We start from the raw sequence: 20,569 nt of genomic DNA, 5'->3' as shown, positions 1-20,569 counted from the left end.
GCACCTCTGCCCTGCAAACACTCAAGATACTAATTGGAGCAATCCAACACTGTGGTTTTGCGAGTGTAAATGGGATTGACTAATGAGGACCTCAATGCTCACAAAATATATGCTGATTAGGGTCAGATGACCCTTCTTTGGATACAAAAGGGATTTGTATCAAATTATCCACCCGTTTGGTTGTTCTAGAACTACCAAAGGTTGGTTGGTTGGTTGGTTGGTTGGTTGGTTGGTTGGTTGGTTGGTTGGTTGGTTGGTTGGTTGGTTGGTTGGTTGGTTGGTTGGTTGGTTGGTTGGTTGGTTGGTTGGTTGGTTGGGTTGGTTGGGTTGGTTAGTTGGTTTGGTTTTGTTTGGTTTGGTTTGGTTAGTTGGTTTGGTTGGTTAGTTAGATTGGTTAGTTTGGTTTGGTTTGGTTAGTTGGTTTGGTGTGGTTTGGTTAGTATGTTTGGTTTGGTTAGTTGGTTTGGTTTGTTGGTTTGGTTTGTTGGGTATGGTTTGTTGGGTATGGTTTGTTGGGTTTGGTTTTATGTTCATTGGTTTTGGTTTGTTGGGTTTGGTTAGTTGGTTTGTTGGGTTTGGTTTTGGTTTGTTGGGTTTGGTTAGTTGTTGTTTTTGGGTTTGGTTTGTTGGGTTTGGTTTGGTTTGTTGGTTTTGGTTCGGTTTGTTGGTTTTGGTTTGTTGGTTTGGTTTGTTGGTTTGGTTTGGTTTGCTTTGTTTTGTTTGTTGGTTTGGTTTGGAATTTTGGTTTGTTTGTTGGTTTGGTTTTGGCATTACCACCCAAATCAACAAGAAGTAACCTGGAAATATCCCAAAATAAACAGGAAGTGACCAATGACCAGGAAGCAGCCCGGAAATGCATTATAATCAACAGGAAATGATCCAAAATGTCCAGGAAATGGCCCATAAATACATTAAAATTAACAAAGAAGTGACCCAACAATGCACCAAAATCCAAATCAACCAGACGTAACCTAATAATGCGTCAAAATCAACAGGAAGTGACCAGTGAACAGGAAGCAGACCGGAAATTCGCCAGAAATCAACAGGAAATTAATCAAATTGTTCAGGAAGTGACACTGCAATACTCCAAAATGTACAGTAAGTGACCTATAAGTACCCTAAAATTAACAATGAAGTGACCCAAAGTTAACTCTTATGCTTCCACTGACAACGATAGACAGCCAGTTGAATTTAACTGGGACGACTGGCTTCGCTCATTCGCCCCTCCCAGTCCAAATGGATTGGACGTCTAGCAGTGAATTAACTTATTTGGTGAAAAAAAAATTACATGAGATCATAGACTTCACTATCAGGTGGAGTTATAATTGGAATGAATGTGGCCCGTGAACCAAAATATCTTTGACAATTTTGTATTAAGTGAACAGGAATTCAGTTATTATTTATTGTTGTACTTGTGTCAAAGTGTTAGCCTAAGTGCCTTATTAATTTGCAGTAATTGTGTCTTTCACAGGTACATACGGTGTTACTACTTTGCCGTGCGCAGCCTGATAAACATCGGTGGGCTACCAGAGCCGACAACCACCTTTGAGATCACGTTTCAGATGACCAACTTTTTCATTGGTGTCTTTGTGTTCTCCAGCCTGATTGGCCAGGTCAGTATCATGTTAAAAAGTTGTTGTTTTTTTCTGTTAGACATATTTAATCTTTCTAAATTTTAGATGAGAGACGTCATTGGTGCAGCAACGGCAGGCCAGACGTATTTCCGGGCATCAATGGATGGCTGTGTAGCTTACATGAACACCTACACAATTCCAAAGTATGTCCAGAACAGAATAAGAACCTGGTACAACTACACTTGGGATTCTCAGGGGATGCTTGGTGAGATTGCACAGAACAATATACTGGAATTACAAGTTACCACATTACAATAGCATTTATAAAGTGGATTACCTTTAGATGAGTCTGAGCTGTTGGATAAGATGCCTTTGGTGATGAGAACTGCCATTGCCGTGGATATCAATTTAGCAACCTTCCAGAAGATTGCTCTTTTTCAGGTAACTTAGCATTTGGCCTGGGTAATACAACATTTTTTATTAGAGTTGTCCGATATTATCCAGTAGCCGATCATATTGCCCGATAAAAGCATTTTAAAATGATATCAAATCATATGGATTTTTAATAGGGATGTCCCTATCGCATATTTTTGCACCTGAGTCCGAGTCACCGGATTTTGAGAATCTGCCGTTACCGAGTCGATACCAAAAAATCCGATACCAAAAAAATGTTTTTGTTTTGTTTTTCATTTGAACTAAAGTTCCAAGCGTGTTACAGTACCGTATTGTTTACAGTACTTCCTCCTCTTTTTTGGGAGTTTTGTACAGGATAAAACTTTTTGGCAATGCCATTGTATGCCTGGATTATTTTGTTACTTTTTAGCTCTTAAAAACTAAAAAATATATATGGCGGAAAATGCAGACAAGGCTGAAAAAGCAGTTGCACCCCTCTTTAAAATAAACTGCTGTATTTTATTCCAAAAGAACTGTTGAGTTTCATAAAACAATATGTCTATGTGCTGCCATAGCAGTTTCATGGTGCATTAAGCCCCCAAACTATTTTTAATTTGTCCGTTTTACCCTGGAGACCCCCGTTTACAGGTGCGCAACCGCTTTTGTTTCAACCCAGCCATAAAAAAGGTAAGTAATTATAAATATTTGAATTATCTATCATTTTTAGTTCAGAATCATTAATTGATGTCTAATAGTTACTTAAAAAATTACTTGAAAAAATTATTCACTCACATATTTTAAAGTATTAAACAAATTACGTCACAATGAAAAAAATAGTGTCTGTAAATAGGTCATGGATATCTACCTTATAACTATCGCTTAATTGTATTTTTTCTTTTTTTTTTTTTTTTTTTTTGTTACTGTCGCATTTTCCCTGATCTTATCTTAGATGATAAATAATCGATCCAAACAAAGAAAAATTGGAAAAAAAAAAAAAAAAACATTTAAAAGGGTAAATATATGAAAAAGAAAAGCTCGACCACTCCTTGATGTCTGCCATTTCTGCATTGCAACCCTTGTTATATTACCATGTTTCACCCATAAAATCCCCAAAAAGTCCGACTATGGCCATTCACAGCTGTGTCTTGACATGCTACACGGAGTTTTTGGATCGAAACAAGGTAAGTACGCGATAACATCTCGTCAAAATCATGTTGTCTTTACTTATGCTCTCTCATGCTCTCACCTCCAGTTCGTGTTAAGGGGTTTAATTATTTTTTTCCTTTAATTTAATTTTTTTAAAGTACCCTCCTGTTCAAAAGAAGATTGAGATTTTAAGCTTTCCAATGATATATCACACATGCATATAGGGCAATTTTGAAATTTGGCCAAATTGGGGGTCTCAAAGCGGAGTCAGCTGAGTGTATTCCGCCCTATACAGTGGGGCAAATAAGTATTTAGTCAACCACTAATTGTGCAAGTTCTCCCACTTGAACATAGTAGAGGCCTGTAATTGTCAACATGGGTAAACCTCAACCATGAGAGACAGAATGTGGGAAAAAAACGCAGAAAATCACATTGGTTGATTTTTAAAGAATTTATTTGCAAATCATGGTGGAAAATAAGTATTTGGTCAATACCAAAAGTTCATCTCAATACTTTTTTATGTACCCTTTGTTGGCGATAACGGAGGCCAAACGTTTTCTGTAACTCTTCACAAGCTTTTCACACACTGTTGCCATTCAGATCTCTTCTAGAGCAGTGATGTCTTGGGGGTGTCGTTGGGCAACATGGACTTTCAACTCCGTCCTCACCCCGTGGCGTCAAAATGATAACAAGAACGGTGAGCAAAAATCCCAGAACCACATGGGGGGACCTAGTGAATGACCTACAGCGAGCAGGGACCACAGTAACAAACGCTACTATCAGTAACACAATGCGCCGCCAGGGACTCAAATCCTGCACTGCCAGACGTGTCCCCCTGCTGAAGAAAGTACACGTCCAGGCCCGTCTGCGGTTCGCTAGAGAGCATTTAGATGATCCAGAAGAGGACTGGGAGAATTCAATTCAATTCAATTCAATTCCTTTATTGTCATTGCAAGCAGAGCAAACAACGAAATTGGAAAGCTACTCCGTGGGACCATAAAACACAAGACTATAAAATAACACACAACTAAAACATCACTGAATAAAAGACAAGAATAAATTATTGTGCAAAAGTCGCTACATAGCAGCATCATGAGGAATTAGTGCTGTTCAGTATTAAGAACGCGGATGGCCCTAAGAACAAAACTATCTCTGAGTCTAGTTGTACGTGACCTCATCGCCCTATATCTCCTGCCAGAGGGCAACAGTTCAAACAGGTGATGGGCAGGATGGGAAGAGTCTTTAATAATGTTCCTAGCTCTTTTAAGGTGTCGCGCAGCAGCAATGTCCTCCAGAGGTGGCAGAGAGGAGCCAATAATTTTCTCCGCTGCTTTCACCACCCTCTGCAGTGATTTTTTGTCCGCTACCGAGCAGGTTCCATACCACGTTGGGATGCAGTAGGTGAGGATGGACTCAATAGCTGCTCGGTAGAAGGCAGTCATTAGTTCCTTGCCCGTGTTGTTCCTTCTGAGGCCCCTCAGAAAGTGGAGTCTCTGGCGAGCTTTCCTCACTATGGCCGAGCAGTTAGCTGACCAGCAGAGGTCATCAGATAGGTGTACGCAGAGGAATTTAAAGGTCTTTATACGCTCCACACGCACTCCGTTTACCCAGAGAGGTGCCGGTTCCAAGGCAGGCACCTTTCTGTAGTCCACTATTAATTCCTTGGTCTTGGTGGAATTCAGAAACAAGTTGTTCTCCGAGCACCACGCTGACAGTCGCTGTACCTCATCTCTGTAGGCGGTTTCGTCTCCTCCGGAGATGAGGCCAACAACAGTTGTGTCGTCAGCAAATTTTATGAGAATGTGTTATGGTCAGATGAAACCAAAATAGAACTTTTTGGTAGAAACACAGGTTCTATGAATACTGAATTGCATCCGAAGAACACCATACACCATACCGACTGTGAAGCATGGGGGTGCAAACATCATGCTTTGGGGCTGTTTTTCTGCAAAGGGGTCAGGACGACTGATCTATGTAAAGGAAAGAATGAATGGGGCCATGTATCGAGAGATTTTGAGTGAAAATCTCCTTCCATCAGCAAGGGCATTGAAGATGAGACGTGGCTGGGTCTTTCAGCATGACAATGATCCCAAACACACAGCCAGGGCAACAAAGGAGTGGCTTCGTAAGAAGCATTTCAAGGTCCTGGAGTGGCCTAGCCAATCTCCAGATCTCAACCCCATAGAAAATCTGTGGAGGGAGTTGAAAGTCCGTGTTGCCCAATGACAGTCCCAAAACATCACTGCTCTAGAGGAGATCTGCATGGAGGAATTTGCCAAAATACCAGCAACAGTGTGTGAAAAGCTTGTGAAGAGTTACAGAAAACATTTGGCCTCTGTTATTGCCAACAAAGGGTACATAACAAAGCATTGAGATGAACTTGTGATATTGACCAAATACTTATTTTCCACCATGATTGCAAATAAATTCTTTAAAAATCAAACAATGTGATTTTCTGTTGTTTTTTTTTTTCCACATTCTGTCTGTCATGGTTGAGGTTTACCCATGTTGACAATTACAGGCCTCTGTAATATTTCAAGTGGGAGAACTTGCACAATTAGTGGTTGACTAAATACTTATTTGCCCCACTGTATATATATATATGTATGTGTACTGCCCAATACATTCATTTCCTTGTGCACTGCCCACAGCAAGCTAAGATTGTATGTCCTCCAATAAAACACAAGGTTTGGTCTTTTCTTGTTTTTATATGAAGTAATTCGTTTAGGTTTGTGGAACAAAGAAACATGCATGCATTCAGCACAACTGCACAATACACGCCGGTATCCAAATACCATGTAGACATCACACTTCACTTTAGCTTTAAGCTATAAGTATAGGTTAGCTTCCATACAGCAGGACTTATTAACAAATTTTGTTCAGATAACTTTTCCCCATAAACACGCATAGACTGCATATTAACTGGTTGGTGTAGATGTAAAATACTCACAGATATTTCGTTTCCAAGGCAGAAACGTAACGTAAAGCCCTCAACAGTGTCAATGCCACTGTCAGGCTGTGTACAGTAAAAGTGAATGAGCATGTGTTTCAAACTGTGTCACACAGTGGATGCAGTAAATTATTATGACCGCAGGGTGGCAGTAACGTACTGTAAAATGTTAACTAGTTCCAAACCATGGCGACTATAGTCAGCACAATAGTTTTATTTAAAATTATATATAGCATAAATTTAAAAACTGATCCCTTTGACATGATTCGGATCCTTTGAAAAATGGCCTGATTGGCCCGATTTTTGATTACGTGATCAGATCGGGGACATCCTTACAGTAGTTTGTCATTATCGCTTTGTCATTTGTCATTGCGCCACGCCTTCCCATTAGGGGCCAACCCAGGCCGAGCTGAGTTGGCTTTCACTGTGATAAACTCAAACACGCTGCGTTCAAACGCCGGATTTAGGTGGAACGAGGACGAATGTTATACTGCATACAAGCAGGCAGGATTGTCTCAGGAGTGATTTGGTCGAAGATTTAAAGTAATTTTTATATAAAAGAACCCCATGCATGCACTTTCAACTTAAAAAGCTCTTTGTTTTGAAACGGCCGCCATATTGGGTTACGCAATAGCTTATTTTAGCTCTAAATATTTACATAAAATGAATGAGACCTGCCCGTTTTTTTGCTTTAAACCAAGAATCTAGACTGTTCTTTGTTCATATCTATAGAAATTCCAGTGATGTATGTATTTATTGACAAGAATTTTCAACTTAGAAAAGCTCATTGTTTTGTGATGGCCGTCATGTTGTTTTCTTACACAGTAGTGTAAGCTTACATTCAAATGATCAGGTAATTTTTGGTCAACTGCCCGTTTTTGTTTGGCAATAGTAATTTAGACATTTCTGTGTCCATACAAAAAAAAAAGCCTTTTATGTGTTTATTTAATGTAACATTTCAATCTAAAAACGATGAGGACCAGATAGCAAAATGTGCTGAGGCAATAGTAATATCGGAATTCAACCTAAATAAGTTAATTTTTTTCTTTTGTTAAATAAAATTAGGAAGATACTGCATGCTTTCCTCAAGTATTAAGTTTCTGATGTGAAAATAGAGTGACTTAATAGCTGTTGAAAACTTGCACTAAATTTTTAAAAAATTAAGTTGCTATTTTGGGCCAAAAGTTCTATGAAACGTTAAATATCGCTATTGGTCCTAAAAATATAGGCGATTATCCCTACATTTGGTGATTTTTGTGCATCGAGCATAAAATTTGAGAATTTTATAGCCCTTTTAAGTTTTGTTATACTTTTATAAAAAAAATAATTGTGATTTAATTAGGGAACGACTTTGAATTTTGTGATGTGCCTGCTCATGGAGACTCATATATGGATAGGGGAGGTGCCTGTTTTGGTTTTAGGTCACTGGTTGCTAGCGGCTTTGGTTTTGAAAATATTTGAATTTTAAGTTTTTGAAAATAGGCCCCCTACGGATCGGCCCCGGGCCCTGTGTCCCGTCAACTCAACCAAAATATGGTGCTTTGGATTTGTTACCATTTGCATTCATGGTGCAAAAATTAAACGAACAAAGCATGATTGAAAAATAAATTCTAAACTCATTACATTCCTTATTCACTGTACTGAAGCTGCGTGCCTTTGTTGTCATTTTGAGCCAGAAGCACTGTGTGAGCCATACGTGATGTGGTGGTGCCTTATTGGCACTTTGCGCTTGCGCTTGATATATAAAAAAAAAAAAAAAAACTGATGTTTGCACTATTTTGATTTCAACAATATAGTGGTGCAATATACCTTCAGTTGAAGATTTTCTTCATTTCACAGAATGTTTATTGGAAACCCTTGCAGTTGTTACATTTATCATTATTAAAGTATCCCAGTGGGGCATCACAATACAATTAGCCATAATATGTTAAGTCCACGATCGTATGTATTGGTATCAGTTTGATATTGGTATCGGATTTTTGGAGTTGGACAATATCGGGATATCGGTAAAGTCATTATCAGACAACTCTTAATATTATAAATTTGAGTTTTTAATTGCAGCACTGACTCAGTAGCAGTTCATCCTCATGTACAGATGACTTTTCTTCCAGGGCTGTGACCAACAGATGTTAGTGGACATGCTGCTGAGGCTCAAATCTATTATTTATCTTCCTGGAGATTTTGTGGTGAAGAAAGTGAGTATATTTACTTGCTTGGTAGTCTGTAGCATCTACATGCAGGCTACACACCTATATGATCTCAAATCAGACATCATGTGATCTCTGCAGGGTGACATCGGTAAAGAGATGTACATCATTAAGAGTGGAGCAGTGCAAGTCGTGGGAGGACCTGACAACAGCATTGTGTTTGTAACACTTAAGGCTGGCTCTGTATTTGGTGAGATCAGGTTAGTGTGCATTACAAATCTATTCAATCACTCATGGGTCGAAGAATGGGTCATATTTTCTACCCTTTTGTGTTTTATATCATAAAATAACAATTTTTACTTGTAACCAGGGGTTAATTTGTGCCGATCTTGCCGGAACAAGATCCAGCACCTCTTGATTTTGGCCTCACTGTATTCCGGGACTTATTTTCTATGCACCTCTCGTGTATAGAAAATAATAATAATATGAAAATGTTTTTTAAAAATTTATTGTAATAGCCCTGAATGGGAGGAAAAAGCTTTCTCCACTTTATTGTGGCAGCAATGAGAAAAAAATTAACAAAATAACAGCGGACTGCCGCCACTTTCGACCGCAAATTTTTGCTTCTCGCCCGTCTCCCTCTCGCTTCCTACTACTCACAGCTCTCTAGTCCCAGCGTCTCTTAAAAGGACCGTGGATAGTGTCTTGTTTTCAATTCAATTCAATTCAATTCAATTTTATTTGTATAGCCCTCAATCACAACAGAAGTCTCAAAGGGCTTTACAGAGGCAATATGATACACAATTAGAAATGAAGCAACAAAGATGAATGGATACAATTCAAGTCCTGGGTATCCCCTATCCTTAAGACCCTCCATGCCGGCAAGGAAAAACTCCAGAGTCAATTGAATCAAGCGCATGAGCCCGGACTTGCCCCAAAACGCGTGCCAGTTATCAATAAAGACTATATCGTTTTCTGGGCACCATCTAGACAACCAGCGGTTAAATGATGAGAATCTAGAGTACATCTCATCATTGACCTAACAGCACGAAACAGAACTTGTGGCCCTCAGCAGTCTGTGCCTCTCTATCTCACTCCCGCATCACATGACCAAAACAACAGTAACGTTGCGTGCACTTCTGGGTGCCTCGGAAAACATTATATCAGAATACTACACATAGTTACAGACATTACAGTAATAAATAAATAATATAATAATATGCATTAATCAGAAAAGCACAACGAAATGAAAGAAAAAAAGAAAAGTCCCACAGCATGACAAGTGGGCATTTGCGTGTTGTTTTCGGCACCCTTTTCTGCGTATGTTCCAGGACCAGTGCCCGTCTCGTCATCCCTGCGCTGTCATATGTACTTTGCGTTTGGGCACCTTATGATTTGCAAATTAAGCACTGCTCGTAACATATGTGAAGAAAAATGATCAATCGTTATTAAAAACAAGGTATTTAAAGAATATTTGACACATTCAAATATAAAATGCATGGATTTACAAAGAACTCATCCTGGATCAAATAACATGGGAAATCAATGTGGGTCATTTTTGACCCATGTTGTGCATTACAGGGTGTGCATATATGCTGTGCATCAAAGGGTTAACTAATCCAATTAATAATAATAATGATACAATTTAAACATCTTTATCTTACTTGAAACTTGGGCATCAGCTATCAATTATTTAAGTAATCGATTAATGTATTAGTTTGAATAATCGAGTAATTGGATTAGGAACATTTAATGCGTTGCAGAATCAATTATAGGAGATGTAAAACAAAAGCTTGCTAAGATTGCACTTTCAAAAGAGCATTAAATCCGAATACAAAACTTAATTCCCTAGTGTTTTTTTCAAAGTATGCAGAATTGCACTTTCATTTCACAAGGGCAACAAATGAATTTAAATATAAATCAAAATACCTGAGCTTAGCCTCAAACGGTATAAAAAAATAATAATAATAACTGAGGATCGAAGTACAACTCTCAGGAATGCAGGCAGGCAGGTTGTGTGGACCCAAATGCTGGGAAACGAAAAAGGCAGCGAGGCAGGTGGCAGCGAACTCAAAAAAAGGTTTTAATTATAACTAACAAAAGCACAACAAGTACAAGTACAAACAAAAGGACTTGGGATCAAAAAGGCAAGGTTCAAACAAAACTTACTTTACCGGAGGGACTAATACACAAGGGCTTGGACAGGACTTCGACATCTACATTGACGATGACGCAACAAGGGCTGAAAAGAAACTGGGAGCTTATATACACACGCAGACAAAGGGTAACGAGACAATGAGGAACAGATGGGTGACACAGGTGGACGCAGTTTGGAGGATACACAAGGAGCGGTACACCAGGTGAAATCAATGGCAATTACAAGGACATACTAGGAGGGAATCAACACAAAACCTAACAACAACATAAGAACTATTGGTGAACTTGCATGGCAAAAGTCCATCAAATCATACCTATGAAAACGAAAGTGAAACTTAAGTATCAACTCTGGTGGTTTTCCACAGAAAAACATCGTGACTTACAACCTTGAGAACCTGGCCGCGGCTGGCACCAAAGGAAGTGAAAATTAGATAGGAAAGTCCACAGGAACCCTTTTGAATTGTGTTCAAAGAAATACATGAAGCTACATATTTGGAACGCACGAACCTGAATACAGTCTCACATGCAAGTAAATAGTTTCACAGCAGTCAATAATCGTGTTTTATAAGCAGGGGTGCACATAAGTGGTCTGCATGCGCGCATGCGTACTGGACATAGACAAACGCGCTGGCCCTCAACGGCTTCCATACGCTTTTGCGTACCGATGGCTGACCACTGTATTTGCAGCGGACACGAGAAAATAACTTCTCAAAATGTCGAAGAGGCAGGCCACACTGAGTAATTACTTCCGTGTTCCCCCACCCCCGTCAAAAGACAGACGACAGAGACGTCACCGGAGCTACCGAAAAAAAGGACTTTTGCTAAAAAGTGGCTACAGGAGGTACCATGGCTAGAAGCAAATGATGCTCGCACGGAAATGCGGTACAAAATGTGCCGTGAGAATGCCAATGTCGCCGATAAGAGCAGCGCATTTTATGTAGGGTCAAAGAATTTCGGCCATCCAAACTTTGAAAAGCACGAAAAAAACAGAGAGCATGTGGCAATTAAGCAAACTGTCGATGTCAAACAGGACCCCACTCGCCCTATGGACAAGTGGCGGAATAGGGCGGAATAAAGGTAATGAACAGCGACATGCACTGACAAACGTGTTTTTGCTCGCATTTTACGAAGCTAAACATGCACGTTCAATGAGGTCTTATGAGGAGGACATCCCACTTTTAAAAAGGCTTGGAGTTAATGTGGGAGCCGCATAATGCCCTTTATTTTGAATTGGTGCTTTTTATTTCTTTGCATTTCACTTCAAAGTAATGGCAATTTTGTTGTGCCAGTTGATGTTAATCAAGCATTAATTGTTAATATAATTAATTAAAGTTAATTGGCTCTAAGTAAAGCTTGTCATAAATTTATCGCATCAGGCGAGTCGGCTCTCAAGCTCAATGAGGACCAAGTCACATCTCCAGGTCCTCCTCTGAGAACCTGGGCAAAAAAATTATGTGCACCCCTGTTTATAAGCATAATTAAAATATATTCAGTCTTATGATGCCGCTGTCAAATTAAGTGTTACCTATTAACCCGAATTAATCAACAAATAAGCTGCAATGGACTATAAACCCCAGGATTCAAAATGAGGGAAAAAAGTAGTTTATAGCTTATAGTCCAAAAATTACGGTAATTTGTTCCACAGCCCAAAAACCTACGCTAAATGTTTCATAAATACTGCTGGTACAATTACAAATAGCAATTACACATAGCAAAACAAGTTATAAATACAAATCGGAGTAATAATAATAATATAATAACAATAAGAATGTAATGAATCTGGTCCGAATGTGGCAGTTGTGTTTAGCATGCTGTTCCTGAACACACCGTGCGCTTGACGAGAGAATGAGAGCGGTGCGGAAGAGTGGGAAGTTATAACTTTCTCTTTTCATGTTCTGTTGTTGTTGGCGTCGGCTACGCCGGACAGTAGCTATGTTGCGTTGCACAAGTTCTGAAATGAATGATTACAAATCTGACAAAGCTTGCGACTTCCTTGCCGATGTTACAATAATAATAATTGTCACCTTAACTTATAAAGACTGGCGAATGGAAGTTGGAGGAGGACCGTCGAAGACATATTCCGGCCGTATTATCGAGCCCGTTCAGTGACGCCATGGGTCATATTTTTCAACCTTTTTTTTATCTTAATTTCACTGCTAAGTGTCACCTTTTTCCCCCTCTTTTTTCACCACATGCACTAACCTTCTTGTGTCCCATGTTGATTTCTTTCACAAGAAAATCCGCCACACGTCCGAGTTGTGCAGGGGTTAATTTGAGCCGGAACAAGTTCTGGCACCTCTTGATTTTGGCCTCCCTGTGTTCCGGGAATTATTTTGGCAGATCCGGCACCTCTCGTGTATAGAAAATAATAATAATATAAAAACGTTTTTTTTTAAATGTATTGTAATAGCCCCTTAAGGGAGTGAAAGAAGGAGACGAGTCGTTCATGGCTTTCTCCACTTTATTGTGGCAACAATAAGAAAACAATGAACTAAATAACAGCGGACTGCCACCACATTCGACCGCTAACTTTTGCTTCTCGCCAGTCTCAACCTCGCTTCCTACTACCTCACAGCTCTCTACTCCCAGTGTCTCTTAAATGGACCGTGCATAATTACGGATATTGCGCTATAAAATAAAATAATATTCATAATTTCATTTACAGAACAGATCCCAAGAATTACATGTTGTTTATAAAAAAATTAATAAATAAAATAAATAAATAAAGCCATTTGAAGGTAGCCGTGTGACAAAATATCGAAATGGTGATATATCGTGATACTTTGTATTCCAAAAGGTTATCAATATGCTCCTGCAAGAATCGAAATATTGTTTTAAAAAGGTGTCAATGTCTTTAAAAAAAAAAGGAACCAACATATTGCTAACAAAATCTTCCACCATAATAGTGTCTCAGGGGCAGTTTACATGGCGACTCTGCGACACAAAGACGCAATGACTAAGTAGCCGAATCGCCTCGCGTGCATATGGTGTCGGCGAAGACGAAAATTTCTGAATCCTGCCTCCAAAATGGAAGAATTCGATTGCGGTGGATTGAGAGGGGCTTGCTCCGCACGAATATCAAAAGCTCCCGCAGCGCGAGACCGCGCAGATAACGTCAGCACTCGTACACTATTTACAGTTTTAATAATATTTTTAAATTAAATATGTTGAATGTTTCTATTTTTGTGCTTTTTTGAACAAAAAAAAAAATGCCATTGCTTTGAGTGGCGGGCATATTTTTTTCCGGGCTGAGGAGCTTGTTGGGGTCAAAGTGCATCATTCCCTGTCGCCTTGTAAATCTGCACTGCCACCTAGGGCCTGGCATGAATACTACTTTGTTTTCATGCGGAATTTCGACATTGTTCGAATGGAGACGGGCCCATATAAATGCAAATTTGAAATTTTTCGTATTTTCGGAGAGTCACCATGTAAACGGCCCCTCAGTTAGGCCCCTCAAAAAATGTCATTGCATGTAACTGACTTTCCTATATATTTAAAAGTTGTTAAGCAATAAAACTGCAACAAAAATGAACCAAAAAAATATATTTTTATAATGGGTCAAAATTATTTTTCGACCAGATCATGTGACTAGCAACTTAGATGGTCAAAAAAATATATATATATTTTCAAAAAATGATTTTTTTTTCTTTGATTAAAATTTTTTTTTTTTTTTTGATTGAAGCAATTTTTTGGGGGAGTCAATGATTTCGACACAAATGTCCTACTCATAATATCGCCCAAATACAAATGGATTGCTTCAATCAAAGAAAACTTTTTCAATGAAAAATTAAGTGTTCAAATGCAAATTTTTCACAAATATTTTTCGCATTCAAAAACTTTTTCCACGAATGAAAACAATTTTTTTTTGATTGAAGCGATTTTTCTTCTTGAAAATATATACTTTTTTGAAGCAACTTATTTTTTGATTGAGTAATAAAGACAAAAATATCCTAGCCAAAATGTGGCCCGAACGCAAATCGACATTACATCAATCAAAAAAGTTGCTTCAATTAAAAAAAAAAAAAAAAAAAAAACTTCAATCAAAAAAAGAAAAAAATTCAATCAAAGAAAAATATCTTTCACATGCATTTTGTTTTAGTTTCAAATTTAGTTTTGCATTCAAACACATTTTTTTGTTTGAAGCGACTTTTTTTTGGTTGAAAATATGTATTTTGATTGAAGCAACTATTTTGTGATTGAATAATAAACGCAGAAATCTCCCTCCATATGGCTCCGCCCAGGGGAAACAATTTTTGACTGGGGTAACTACATTGGCACGACATCGACGGGCGTACCATATTCAATGAATGACAATCTTAGCAAAAAGTATTGCCTAAGCAGCCTGATTTAGAATTCCCCTCAAGAATGATGGGAAACAAAAAACGCTCATTGTCAACTTATTACCGGTATTATAATTATTCTTGTAAGTTAATTTTATTCCTGACACTGCGTTTCGGGGTCATCAACAAACTACAGACTCAAGGCACAAATATGACGGCGCAGTGATATATTTGGTGGTAAGACCCTAGCCATTCATTAATCATCTAGCCATGTTATATCGATTAATACACTGCAACTGTCCAATCAGAGAGCTTCCTCAAATCCACCCGTTATTATAATAAATAATAATAATGGGAGATTTGTGTTATTTATTGTAATCTCTGATTTTTACAAGTTAGACCTGTTGAGAAACTAATTGCTGACAGTGTACTTTAAGCACCACCTGTGGTTATGCAGGCAATTGCCCTTGCTGTGCAGAGTATAGCCTAAATAATTGTAAATTGTTGTCATAACATTTATACGATGGATATCATCTAGCTTGTACGTCCACAGCATTGCAAGTTTGCATTTGCGTGTTATTTCAGCACAATTTTCTGCACATGTTCCGGGACCTGTGACCATCTTGTCATCCCTTCGCTGTCATATGTACATTACATTCCTGCACCTTATGATTTACAAATTAAGCACAGGTGTTGTGGGAAAAACAACGAAATTGCGACGCAACGCTGTCATAAAGCATCGTATTTCGAGCGTGTCGTCATACAGTGCCTTGCAAAAGTATTCGGCCCCCTTGAACCTTGCAACCTTTCGCCACATTTCAGGCTTCAAACATAAAGATATAAAATTTTCATTTTTTGTCAAGAATCAACAACAAGTGGGACACAATCGTGAAGTGGAACAAAATTTATTGGATAATTTAAACTTTTTTAACAAATAAAAAACTGAAAAGTGGGGCGTGCAATATTATTCGGCCCCCTTGCGTTAATACTTTGTAGCGCCACTTTTTGCTCCAATTACAGCTGCAAGTCGCTTGGGGTATGTTTCTATCAGTTTTGCACATCGAGAGACTGACATTCTTGCCCATTCTTCCTTGCAAAACAGCTCGAGCTCAGTGAGGTTGGATGGAGAGTGTTTCTGAACAGCAGTCTTCAGCTCTTTCCACAGATTCTCGATTGGATTCAGGTCTGGACTTTGACTTGGCCATTCTAACACCTGGATACTTTTATTTTTGAACCATTCCATTGTAGATTTGGCTTTATGTTTTGGATCATTGTCCTGTTGGAAGATAAATCTCCGTCCCAGTCTCAGGTCTTGTGCAGATACCAACAGGTTTTCTTCCAGAATGTTGCTGTATTTGGCTGCATCCATCTTCCCGTCAATTTTAACCATCTTCCCTGTCCCTGCTGAAGAAAAGCAGGCCCAAACCATGATGCTGCCACCACCATGTTTGACAGTGGGGATGGTGTGTTCAGGGTGATGAGCTGTGTTGCTTTTACGCCAAACATATTGTTTTGCATTGTGGCCAAAAAGTTCAATTTTGGTTTCATCTGACCAGAGCACCTTCTTCCACATGTTTGGTGTGTCTCCCAGGTGGCTTGTGGCAAACTTTAAACGAGACTTTTTATGGATATCTTTGAGAAATGGCTTTCTTCTTGCCACTCTTCCACAAAGGCCAGATTTGTGCAGTGTACGACTGATTGTTGTTCTATGGACAGACTCTCCCACCTCAGCTGTAGATCTCTGCAGTTCATCCAGAGTGATCAATTCAATTCAATTCAATTCAATTTTATTTGTATAGCCCTCAATCACAACAGAAGTCTCAAAGGGCTTTACAGAGGCAATATGATACACAATTAGAAATGAAGCAACAAAGATGAATAGATGCAGTTCAAGTCCTGGGTATCCCCTATCCTTAAGACCCTCCATGCCGGCAAGGAAAAACTGCAAAAACTCCAGAGTCAATTGGGAGAAAAATGAGAAACCTTGGGGAGTACCACAGTCAGGAGGGATCCACTCCCAGGACGGATAGACAGGAACCCCAGAACGGCTAATGGGAATTAGCAAGCGAAATTATAGTCCGTAAAAATACAGCGGAGTAAAGGAGCAAGAAGAAGTCCCTCTAGTCAGATGAGACGGGGGTAGCAGCGAGGACGTCTATCCAGCCAGGGGTCCGGACAGTCAGGAGGCTGCAGCTGAAAAATAGCCCCTCCCCAGATCATGGGCCTCTTGGCTGCATCTCTGATCAGTTTTCTCCTTGTTTGAGAAGAAAGTTTGGAAGGAGGGCTGGGTCTTGGTAGATTTGCAGTGGTCTGATGCTCCTTCCATTTCAATATGATGGCTTGCACAGTGCTCCTTGAGATGTTTAAAGCTTGGGAAATCTTTTTGTATCCAAATCCGGCTTTAAACTTCTCCACAACAGTATCTCGGACCTGCCTGGTGTGTTCCTTGGTTTTCATAATGCTCTCTGCACTTTAAACAGAACCCTGAGACTATCACAGAGCAGGTGCATTTATACTGAGACTTGATTACACACAGATGGATTCTATTTATCGTTATCGGTCATTTAAGACAACATTGGATCATTCAGAGATCCTCACTGAACTTCTGGAGTGAGTTTGTTGCACTGAAAGTAAAGGGGCCGAATAATATTGCACGCCCCACTTTTCAGTTTTTTATTTGTTAAAAAAGTTTAAATTATCCAATAAATGTTGTTCCACTTCACAATTGTGTCCCACTTGTTTTTGATTCTTGACAAAAAAATTACATTTCATATCTTTATGTTTGAAGCCTGAAATGTGGCGAAAGGTTGCAAGATTCAAGGGGGCCGAATACTTTTGCAAGGCACTGTATGTTGAGACCAATGACAAGTCAAATTTTACGTCGGATGTCGAAGGTATCGTATTGTCGATTCAATTGTATGTATAGGTACGACTTTATTTGAAACGTGAATAAGATATTAATCATATAAATAACATTCAATAAATGTTTATTGATAATGTGTAAGTGTAAATACATGTAAGTAAAGCGTACATAAATATGCTTTTAGAACTGTTTTGTATAGTATATACTGTATATGGCGGAAAACACTCAGGTGACTTGAAATTCCGCTCTGAGACCCCCAATTTGGCCAAATTTCAAAATTGTCCAATATGCATTTGTGATACATCATTGGAAAGCTTAAAATTAAATTAAAATTAGCTTAAAAATTTGGAACAAGAGGGCATTAAAAAAAAAAAATAATAATTAAACAGCAAAACCCCATCTGGAGGTGAGAGCACGCGAGAGCAGAATTACAGACGCCATGACCTTAACGAGATATTATCGCGTACTTACCTTGTTTCGATCTAAAAATTCCATGTTGCATCGATCACTGAGTGTCAAGACACAGCTGTGAAGGGCCACAGCTGGATATTTGGGGGATTTAATGGGTGAAACATGGTGATATCACATGGGTCTCGATGCAGAAATCGCAGACATCAAGGAGTGGTCGAAATTTTCTTTATATATTTACCCTTTGAAACGTTTTTTTTTAATCATATAATATGCTGCCAAAAATACGAAAGTAACGAAAAAAATACAATTAAGAGATAGTTATGAGGTAGATATCCGTGACTTTTTTACAGACGCCAATTTTTTCATTGAGACGTAATTCGTTTAAAAGTTTAAAATATGCAAGTGAACAATTTTTTAGTCGTTTTTTTTTTTTTTTTTTTTTAACTAAATATTAGACATTGATTACAGATTCTAAGCTAAAAATGACAGACATTTCGAATAATAAATACGATTACTTACCTTCTTTTTATAGCTAGGTTGAAACAAAGCGGTTGCGCGACGTCTCTAAGCGGGGGTTTCCAGGGTAAAAGGGACATATTAAAAATAGTTCGGGGCTTAATGCGCCATGAATCTGCTATGGCAGCATATAGACATATTGTTCTATCAAACACAACAGTTCTTTTGGCTTAAAATAGTTTATTTTATAGAGGGTTGCAAAAGCAGAAACTGCTTTTTCAGTCTTGTGTTTTCCGTCACATATATGTATATAGTGGAAAACACTGAGGTGACTTGAAATTTCGCTCTGAGACCCCCAGTTTTGCCAACTTTCAAAATTGTCCGATATGCATGTGTGATACATCGTTGGAAAGCTTAAAATCTCAATTTTCTGGGGGAAGAAAATTTTTGAACTGGAGGGCATTTAAAAAAATGTTTTTTAAACAGCAAAACCCTATCTGGAGGTGAGAGCACACGAGAACAGAATTACAGACGCCATGAGATATTATCGCGTACTTACCTTGTTTCAAACCAAAAACTCCATGTAGCATGTATCACTGAGTGTCAAGACACAGATGTGAATGACCACAGTTGGATTTTGGGTGGATTTTATGGGTGAAACATGGTAATATAACAAGGGTCACGATGCAGAAATCGCAGACATCAAGGAGTGTTATTTTCTTTTTCATATATTTACTCTTTTAAACGTTTTTTTGTTTTTGTTTTTTTTTTCTTTTGTTTGGATCGATTATTTATCCTCCAATATTATATTATATCTATCTATCTATCTATCTATCTATATCGAGAGAGAGAGAGAGAGAGAGAGAGAGAGAGAGAGAGAGAGAGAGAGAGAGAGAGAGAGAGAGAGAGAGAGAGAGAGAGTATATCGGAGAAAATGCGACAGTAACAAAAAAAATACAATTAAGCGATAGTTATGAGGTAGATATCCGTGACTTTTTTACAGACACCATTTTTTTCAATGTGACATAATTTGCTTCAAAGTTAAAATATGTGAGTGAATAATTTTTTTAAAGTCGTTTTTTTTTTTTTAAAACAAAATATGAGACATCAATTAATGATTCTAAGCTAAAAACTTAAAATTAATTACCTTCGTTTTATGGCTAGGTTGAAACAAAAGCGGTTGCGCGACATTTGTAAGCGGGGGTTTTCAGGGGAAAACGGCCAAAATTAAAATAGTTTGGGGGCTTAATGCGCCATGAGTCTGCTATGGCAGCATATACACATATTGTCGTATCAAACACAACAGTTGTGTTGGCTTGAAATACAGCAGTTTTTTTGTTTTTTTTTTTAAAGGAGTGCAAGAGCAGAAACTGCTTTTTCAGTCTTGTCTGTGTTTTCCGCCATATATATTCTATATTTTGATCACTGTATAATTTTTTTTTTGTCAGTTTGCTGCAGTCTGCAAAGGATGGAGGTAACAGACGGACAGCAAATGTCAAAGCATATGGCTTTGCTAATCTTTTTGTTTTGGAAAAGAAGGATTTGTTTGATATCCTGGTGCACTATCCTGAATCTCAGAAGGTGCTGGCCAGGAAGGGAAGGTAAGTCGTGCCTTAAATGAAAGAGAATCATTTTACATGAAGATTTTTTCGTAGAACTATTCAAATATATGCTCATTTTTGAAAGTCAATGAGTCATGGTGTAAGCCAGTGTTTGTGTATGCTTATGATTTTGGCATGTTTGTGTATAGATCTACCCTATTTTTCGGCACCTGAGTAAGTCGCTCCAGCCATAAAATGCCCAAAGAAGAGGGAAAAAAACATATAAGTCGCACCGGAATATAAGTCGCATTTTTGGGGGAAATTTACTCGATAAAATCCAACACATAGAACAGATGTGTCATCTTGAAAGGCAATTTAATATAAAAATGCAATAGAGAAAAACATGCTGAATAAGTGTACAGCGTGATGTTACGTGATGCATGAACAACAAAATGCAAATATACTGTCCTCACCAGGACGCTACGGCTCGGTCCTGGCTATACAGCGAGCTAAACTTCCGAATGACGATGCTGGACGTCCGTATAATTTGCTGAATCAATTTCGTCCTCGATACCAAACAGGTTCGCATCAACGTAAATAAATGATAATTAGGTACTTTTACAGCAATGACACAAACGGTTAGCATGCGTT

General features: G+C 38.5%; 1 protein-coding gene across 4 annotated transcripts in view; it reads left to right on the top strand.

The window, feature by feature from the left end:
* LOC130908614 (cyclic nucleotide-gated cation channel beta-3-like) overlaps nt 1-20,569 on the top strand; it is a 41,994-nt gene that overhangs the window by 16,570 nt on the left and 4,855 nt on the right. For 2 of the 4 annotated variants that reach the window (XM_057824232.1, XM_057824233.1), the window contains exons 11-16: nt 1,472-1,613; nt 1,680-1,839; nt 1,918-2,015; nt 8,175-8,258; nt 8,352-8,470; nt 19,826-19,978. In XM_057824232.1, coding sequence (XP_057680215.1) covers nt 1,472-1,613; nt 1,680-1,839; nt 1,918-2,015; nt 8,175-8,258; nt 8,352-8,470; nt 19,826-19,978 — 756 coding nt within the window. The remainder of the gene's footprint in view (nt 1-1,471; nt 1,614-1,679; nt 1,840-1,917; nt 2,016-8,174; nt 8,259-8,351; nt 8,471-19,825; nt 19,979-20,569) is intronic. The other 2 variants (XM_057824234.1, XM_057824235.1) reach the window with 1 other exon arrangement.

This window comes from Corythoichthys intestinalis, chromosome 20, assembly GCF_030265065.1.
Source record: "Corythoichthys intestinalis isolate RoL2023-P3 chromosome 20, ASM3026506v1, whole genome shotgun sequence".
Taxonomy (NCBI): domain Eukaryota; kingdom Metazoa; phylum Chordata; class Actinopteri; order Syngnathiformes; family Syngnathidae; genus Corythoichthys; species Corythoichthys intestinalis.
Note: the sequence above shows the minus strand (reverse complement) of the source record. Positions and strands in the feature narration are given on the sequence as shown.